We start from the raw sequence: 8,698 nt of genomic DNA on the forward strand, positions 1-8,698 counted from the left end.
GTTTCTTGTAGCGAAAATATGAGCCTACTTTTGTCAACAATAATTACAGGAAGGAGTTGTGGGAGGCTCAGCATATCCAAAAGTCAAAGTTTGGTGTTTCCTTTCTCAGTTTTTTTACTGATGTTTCACTAACCATGAGGGTTTTAGAAGCGAGCAAGTGAACTTTTGACTAAGGCATAGCGGTGAGAATTGGGCAGTCTTCTGTGTAGACTTAGATTACTTCAGGAAAATAGTTTAAGCTTTCTTTGACTCATTTGATCAATGAAATCAACATAATCAAACTGTGGTTACAATGAGATTTAATTTTTTTAATATTCTGGAAGTGGAAAGCATGAAAAGCGGAAGTATAAAATATTATTACTTAAGCTTCAGGAATGTATCTGAGCTTGTCTCAGATTTGCTTAATTGTGATAGTCTTCTACCTACGAAGAGTTATTATTAGAATACGAAAAAATTGGTAATAGATTAAAGCATATGAAATTCTTTTTGTTTTTTAATTTTGTTTTTTCCACCTCAGGCTCTTGGTATGACATCTTCCCAGGACAGAGCAGTCATTAAAAAAAAGCTAAAGGAAATGAAAGCATCTTTGGAGAAAGCTCGCAAAGCTCAAGAGAAAATGGAAAAGCAAAGGGAAAAGCTTCGGAAGAAGGAACAAGAGCAACTGCAGAGGAAATCGAAGAAAACAGACAAGTCTTCATCAGATGCAACAGAGGGCACTCATGAGCAGTGATGAGCAGAAGTGCTCTGTGTTAGGAAAGTGGAGGCACTTCAAGGGAAGAGAAACTCATGTCCACCCTGGTGCCTCTTCAGCTTTCTTGCATTCATTACACAAGGGTGTGTACAGAGAAATGGGGCTGTACATAGAATGACTGGGGCAATTTATATTGTGTAGTTTTCTTTTCCTGCATATCCAGTTCACGTTCGTTGTTGTTGCCATGTGAAACAACCCCAGCGCCTCGGTTTGTTTTGTTGTTGTTGACAGCTGGCAGATTTCATATTTGTGTGGCGGTGTTCCCTTCCAAACTACTCTTCTCTATTGAGCTCTGTGTGTTTGGTCACTTCAGTAACCAGCATGATGCCGAGGAGCATGGTCCACTGCTTCACCTCTTTCTTCTGAACAGGATGGCCAGTCAAAATGATTGGTGAACGTTTCTTCAGCTGGGTAGAAGGAATTTGTGCTCTGTCCCATAGGAGTTGACTTAACTTTCTAACTGGAAGTGGAGCTTCTTTATGGTCTTTGGATACTCAGTTCTATCTAATGGAGTAAGTTGCATCTGGCGTCGGTACCTTGAAGCGACGCTGCTCTGGAAACACAGCTGTTCAGTGACTTTTTCACATACACTGGAGATAAAGACAGGAGAGTCAATATTCCCCCTGGGTGAAAGACAGGAGGTGAAACTCTTTCTGTTAACTGTACATTAGTTAATCGAGGAAGGAGGCAACGCCTTAAATGATTATGTGGGTTTACACAGAAATCTGAGGATAACATTTATCCTTCAGATATCTGAGCAAGGATGAATTTCTTACTAGAGCACAGCGTATATAGATCTGTATAAATTTCATTGTGCTCCCAGTGTGTAGGCAACTTTCTTAATAGCACACTCTGCTTTCTTTTTCATGTGTTTTGAACAGGAAACTGGGCTTATGTTGGTTTGGGTTGGGTTTTGTTGTGTTTTGGGGTTTTTTTTCTTTCCCAAGAAAAACACCACATCTTCAGATTCATTCTCCAATAAGCAGTGGGAGAATAAGCTTTATGCTGTGCTGTTATGAAGCTGTTGTTGGAAATGCTTATGAAACTTGAGTCTGCTGAAGATTTTTGGTTTTTACAGAAGTGCACTTTAAGAAGAGGAAGACGAGGGATTCTGGTTAAAATTAAATTCAGTACATTGCTGTTAAGATCAATGCTGCCATGGAGGTGACGGTTACTAAATCCAAAGCTGCCATATTTTGTTGCTGTTTTGGTTGATGTGTTTAAAGAATATCCCCACCAAAACCTGAATTTTTGGGCATAGGCTGCAGAATGTTTTGATGGCTTAACAGTGGTCATATTACATCCTTCAGAGATTTCTGTTTTCCTGGTGTATGAGGCCATCGGCGAAGCCCACTGTGTAATTTTGACTCTGACAGAAACAGCATACGGCGCACACCGCATAGTGTTACTGCCTCTTAAGAGCACTATTAAAATATTAAGTGTTTCTTCAAAAGAATGGACAGACAACAGGCAAATATCCACAGTGAGAAGCTGGAGGTATTAGCTTACTGCTTTATAGTCAAAGCTAACTACGTAGCAGCATTTAGAGTTGAGAAACTTCCCTCTTGTGTGTCCTGGAAATTGCACTCTTCGTCTGGTCATGCCAACCCATAAATTGTTTAAGATGTTGATGCAAAGTTAGAATCTTGAACTTAAAAATTTGCCAGCCTAAAAAAATGCATATGCTGAATTCTTCTGAAGAAAATGTTGTTTAGTTTGGCTTGGCTTCTTTTCTGCTCTGCACTTTATGGCATTCAGATTTGTGTCTGTTAAGTTCTCTGAAGCTCAGATTTGAAGCAGTTGGGGTGCAATGTTTATAGTTACATTTCTCTTTTGATCCTAATAATGGTTTTGACTTGTAAAATGATCTGCAAACTGGAAGAGCCTAGTTCATTCAAACTAATACACAACCAATCTGCTTAGCATTACCTTTATTTTTCCTTCCTAATCCAATTTCTACAAGTTCCTGATGTATATTTTTTTCAGATCTAAAAATGAAATTGCCGTAAAAGACACTTCCTGGTATTTCTAAAGGCTTGTGCTGTTTTTCTTGAGATAGACCACTGGCAAAAAATACACCTGCTAACATGAATTCCACATTGCAGTGAATCTTTCTGCACTCTTTGTAGGAGAAATATTATAAAAATGTTTAACAACATCATAAAACTAGCATTCTGTTGTTTTAGGAGGTTATCAATTTATATTTGAGTAAGAGGAGTTATCTGGAAGAAACTGGAAATTTAATATTTTAAATATCATGTTGATAAATGCATTTGATGATTATTTTCTGTTTAAATTATGTTTACATTGTAGTCATGTTTAAGTGGTTGTATATAGTAATCTAAGGTGGTGTCCCTTTTTTATGTTCTTCGTTTTCTTGGAAACTGGAGCAAACTGCTTGGCATTATACCTTGAGTTTTCATTCTTGCTGCTTAGAACAGTGCCTAGTTAATCTCTTCATTAATCAGATTCTCGTTCTGCAGAATAACTAATTCAACTTAAGTCCTTTAAGTATTCAGGGGGGGTTTATTGCTTTGTGGTAATGTTATTTTGTTATTCTCAGACAAAAAAAAACCAAACCAAACCAAACAAAAAAAAAAAAACACCAGCAGAAACCTAACTTAAAAAACCCATAAAATGCATTTTGATCAACACATGAAGACTAAGCAAACCAAGCAATGTCAAGAGTTTCGCTCTTTTGTGTGTTAAAAGAGATTTACGTGATTCTTTTTATTAAGTGTGGTAACCCATTTTTGGGATGTGCAGAAATGTCACTGGGTAGCAGATGTAAAGACTGGCGCAGTTGGAAACTGTTACTGTTCCATAGGATCTTTAAAGTTGTGTTGCATTTTTCCCCCTTGTGTTGTGTAACAACATATGTGAAACAGAAGATGTGTCATCATTCTTAACTTAAACTTCCAGTAAACCAATGCTAAGTCAGACTAATGTGAGGTTTTATGTAATAAGAAGAAACAAATATTCCATGCTAAAGACTGGAAAGGCTTTCTCATTTGGCTCACCCGCAGGTGTGTTGCCTGCTTTTGCATATTGTTTTGTGGAGCTGAAGCAATGCTGAGCGCTGACCGGTCTGGCCAGTTCCCGCGTTCCTGCGCCTCTGGCCCGGTGGCTGTGAACTTCCCCCTGCTCACCATGGGAGGCCAGTTCTGTGAACACCCGTTCTGCTCATTGCTGTGATATTGCCAGGTTGTGAATATATCCAGCCTCTGAGAAAGTGAAGAAAGGAGAGAGAGCAAAAAATGGAGCTCTGAAAAATACAAAATAAAAGATGCAACACTGCAGGTCACTTTAGTCATAAAAAAATGTAGCGTTTATACTGAGATTGTGGGAAGAGTGGTGGCTCCTTGCTCTCTCCAAATTGTTTTGCAGAGTCATCTGTTGTGCCACGACTTTAGTCTGCTGTGGGGGTACCGCAAGAACCAAGTTTTTACTGGAATTACTGAGCAGCTTTCCTGTGAAGCTTGCCTGTCCTCAGCTCTCATTGACATTCAGAGGTGCTTGACTCTGAGCATCAGGGTTCCTCATACTTCATTGCTTCCATCAAAGCCTCTCGTCCTCCTGAGCTGCTCCACCTTCACCTCCTGGCTCACGTGCTGATGAGTAAGAGGTGGGAAACGTGCAATTTTTGAGAATGAATTGTGTTCCACTTTTAAGTCAGAGAAAGAAATGCCACTCTTGTCAATAGTGCAGAATCCAGTTCTACAGTAGGAAGGAAGAAGATCATAATTTAGTTGGGTCTGGCCAAGAAGTACCATTCCAGGTACCATCACAACACTGAAAATCAGAAGGAAAGGTTTGCACAGATCCAGCTGTAGGTCATAACAGAATCTGCAGCGCAGTCTGTACTGTTTCTCAGTGCAGAAATTCAGAGGAAGTTTGCAAGAATGAAGTCCTGTGTTGGTTCCTTAGCCAAGTATTTACAGAGAGAAAGTATTGTCAAGGCAAAAGCAAAGCCTGATCTTGCTCTTTTTAGGTGTGGCTTCGTCCCCTGCATTATTGTCAAACTAAGGGATGGAGGGACTGGACCCTTTTAATAACACCTCCCTCATTCCATGCTCTCCCTCACTTGAAAACCTCAGGAAACCTATGTCGTGGTCCAAAACACTGAAGAAACACTGCACATAATTAATTAAGTTGTAAATCTTTAACAGTCAAAATGGGCAGAGATGGTTTGGGGTTAGTTTTGTTAAATTAGTGATTGACAATAACAACATCAATTAGTCTTTCTAGAAATGTTTAAGTGATTTGCGGTTTGATTCCTCTTTAAATAAATACATATGAGTTTGCGCGTGTGCATAGAGGTGTGCGTACATGGGTGTCCATGCAGATTCACACTGCACCGGTAGCAGTTGGGGCTGTGGCACAGGGTCTGTGCTGTCGGCAGAGGGGCCCGGGACTGTCTGCAAGCTCGGGGGAGCAACGTGCTGCCCCTGGGTCTCGCCGTGGTCACCCCTGGCTGTGCTGGGGGCTCTGCTCACTCTGCTTGTGGGGTTTTATGCCTTTTGCAGATCAGAAGATTCTGAAGTTTTCTTAAAACCATATTCACAATGATCTTGTGCAGTTCCTGCACGTTGTCCTCAGTTTTTCTAGGGTGAGAGGTTGGCAGGATTGATTTATCAGAGTGTCAGTGTTCTAGGAAGGAAACCCTTTTTTATATTTTTAACCCTAACTTGGATTTCTGTTGGAGCGGTTTCAGCAGCTCATTTTTGAGCAGGATCGTGAGTGACATCCAAGGTGGCTTACCCACTCGCCACAGATCACACAGTCCCTTGCGTTAACCTCCCGTATGTATTTCACTGTATTTTTTTGTGCCTGTAGACCTGGCTTTTCAAAGCTGTGACACCTTAGCCATGACATTGAGGCCCCCAATCCCTCTTTATAAAACAATCTGTTATTAAGTGCCACTGCTGACTGTGGTACTTTTGCTGTTGGCATCAAGTAATGATTTAAAAGATGTGCGAGCAGTGAGAACGGGAAGGTTTGGTGTGAGTGCCTTGGGCTGCCTGTTCGGCAAGTTCGGACTGCATTAGGAACAAGCCGTGGGGTTTGTGAGACCTGGTCTGCTGAGGTGGGCAGCTTGCTTCTTCCAGAGCGAGGAGACGTGAGGAGGGCTGGCAGCTCATGAGATCGGGTCCAACCCACATCACCCGGGAGCCTGGGTCTACTGCCGGGTCTTCAGCGGGAGCTTTGTCACTGACACCAGTGGAAGCAGGTTCAGGCTCCGATGCAGAAGCGTCCAAAGGGAAGAGAGATCCCTGGACACCAGACGTAAGGAGTAACCAGCCCTTTCAAACTTGGGAGTGCACAGGGAACCTCGTGCCTCCATATTTTCCCATCCACATTTACTGTCTGAACAACCACTTTTGTATTTTCCAGTCACGTTGCAATGGTAACTCGCTGGTCACTGACAAGTGTTAGACATGTTGCTAGAAGACCAGGCAGCTAAGAAAACTACGATGCACTGTGCTCACTGTAAAAATTGGCTTCTTACATTGTTTCTTTTTATATGGTTGAAGAGGTGGTTGCGCTTCAGATTTTTTCCTTTTCTTTTTTTAAAGAGGTCAAATGTATATGAAGTGCATGTTATCCTAAACTTTTTGTTTGTACATCTTGGTGTCTGATCATCTGCATGAAAGACACAGTAGTGCCATGTCTGAGCTTGTTCTCTTGTGCTTGGTTGATATGAACTTCTCTAGATGGTTGAGTTTTCCCCAAAATAACTTTGGTTAATATTTAGTTATTGGGAGACATCGAAACAAAACATCATGGTGGCCCTTTGGTTTTCTTACAGTTTAAATACAAACAACAAAGCCTTGTGGTTTAAAGTTAATTTGTTAGTGTAAATAAATTTCTTGCCAATGAGTATTATTGTTGTTAGACAACGAATGCAATAAAATGAGAAATCCTGAATCTTTATTAGAATTTGTACTGAGTCCTCACTTTCCTGCCCGTTTGTTGGTCATTCCAGAAGAAATAACAAATGGTGAGCACAACTGGACAGCTGTTGCGCCGTGGGTCAGACTGGGGGAGGGATACACATGGACCTTGCCCTGCTTGTTCTTTCCTTCCTTCTGCTCACTGCTGAAGATTACTTTAATCCCAGCTCTTGGCCAAATTGGCATGATTCACAGGCCTCCAAGTGGATCTCATTTACAATCTGTAATTATGTAAAAATAAGTAAAAAAACCAACAACAGAGTAAGGAAAGATAACGGCCTTTTTTCTTGATATGCAGATGAGATGTTGTGTGCCATCTTTTGCTGCAGGTTGATGTGAAAATAGGCTGCCTTCCTGCTGATGCTGGTCAATGTTCGTCTGTTTAAAACACCTTGATTAGTTTTTGGTATATAAAAACATTTTACACTCAAGGTTAGTTATAATGGGCATTTTATACATTCAAAGTACAGCAGTTCTGTCTTTTAATTTAATGTGTCTTTCTTTATTTGATTTTATTAAAGCATTAAATTGGGGAAAAACAGACAGCACAGACTGTCCAATTTGTGTAGTCATTTCAGCAGATTTACATCTGGCAGAATCTAGGCCAAATACTCTGCACTTAATCTGTGCGACCCAGTATGTGTTTCCCAGTGGCTGAATCATAAATCTTACTTTCCGCTAATACAGCCACCACCTGCAAGAAGATAAAAGAATCCCCAATCCATAAAATTATTATATTAATTAAAACGGGTATATTAAGAGGCTGTAAATCCACAACTGACATGTAAAATGTGTCTGCTCAGCAGCTTCCTAAGCCTGGAGCCATCTATACATCTATCCTTGTTGTGCAAGTTGTCTCAAATCCCTGCCGTTTGCTTTCCAAATGCCCAGAACCGCTCCAGGCTCCACAGAGCTCGTACAAGGTGGTGGGTGATGTCTCCTCTGGGAAGGCAGCCTGGACATTCCCTCTGCAGGTTCCCTTGTCAGTGGGAAGCTGGGCTTGCGGTGCATCCTTCTCCACTGCTCTTTCTCCACCGAGGCCACCGCTGTGTTTTCCCCAGGGGTGGTTCCCTGCTGAGGGGTGGAAGCTTCACTCCAGCATGGCTTTAGCTGCAGAACGCGTTTGCTGTCTGTCCTCTCCAGCACCACTTCAATGCACAGTGGCCCAGCTTCAATTCCCATCCCTGCACTGCAAGGCGGGACACCTTTAGGGGAGGCTGGCATGGGCTTCCAACCCTCCTTGCCTCTGGTTAAAATTCAAAATTTCATTATTAGTAGGAGCAGGTACTAAATCCTACCTATGATCTCTCTCCTCTCAAATGCTTTAGGAAAAAATAAGGCCCGTCGCTTGCACATGCTTCTCTTTGTGGGCAGAGCGCTGGGAAAACCTTCAGTACAGTTAAAAAAAATGAGAAAAAAACCCTATTCATGACTGAACACATTATTTTCTGAAAAGACCAAAACCAACCAAAAAATAGAAGTTTGACAACATCCAACAATATGTAGATTTGCTCATCTGAAGATGTTCTAAGCTACTGGAAAATATGAAATTAATGTTTTGATGGGTTAGTTCCACCAGTGCTGAGGGAAATCCCAGCTGTTACACTTCTACAACCACAGAGTAAATCCAGGACCCAGCAGTGTGACTGGTTGGTGTTTCGGCTGTGTTAACGCCACTGTTGCAAAACCTGAACTCTTTAGAAGATGGCATTTAATTTACTTGACAACAAATAGTGGCACAAGGCTAAAATAATTATTTTAAAATTCTAGTGCAGGACATTGATGGCTAATCATGAACAAATTAATACCCCAACCTTTCCTTATTGTGAGAACTTCCTTCAGAGCAGTTTTTTTCCGCCTGGGCTCTGGGAATGTCGTCTGTTCCTCAAGGCTGAAAATGGATTACGAGTTCCTGTAGGAAAGCATGCTGCTTCCCAGTTGAAAAAGTCCTGCTGGGAGAGAAGCTGCTAAGGAAGGAGTGGCGAACCCAGAG

General features: G+C 41.4%; 1 protein-coding gene across 5 annotated transcripts in view; it reads left to right on the top strand.

Moving 5' to 3' along the window:
• The window catches only part of PPP1R9A (protein phosphatase 1 regulatory subunit 9A), a 140,182-nt gene extending 133,518 nt beyond the window's left edge, over positions 1–6,664 (top strand). For all 5 annotated transcript variants that reach the window (XM_065627546.1, XM_065627545.1, XM_065627548.1 and 2 more), the window contains one exon: positions 518–6,664. In XM_065627546.1, coding sequence (XP_065483618.1) covers positions 518–730 — 213 coding nt within the window. In that variant the 3' untranslated portion in view covers positions 731–6,664. The remainder of the gene's footprint in view (positions 1–517) is intronic.
• Positions 6,665–8,698: the final 2,034 nt, after the last annotated feature.

The sequence above is a fragment of the Caloenas nicobarica genome, chromosome 2, assembly GCF_036013445.1.
Source record: "Caloenas nicobarica isolate bCalNic1 chromosome 2, bCalNic1.hap1, whole genome shotgun sequence".
Lineage (NCBI taxonomy): Eukaryota > Metazoa > Chordata > Aves > Columbiformes > Columbidae > Caloenas > Caloenas nicobarica.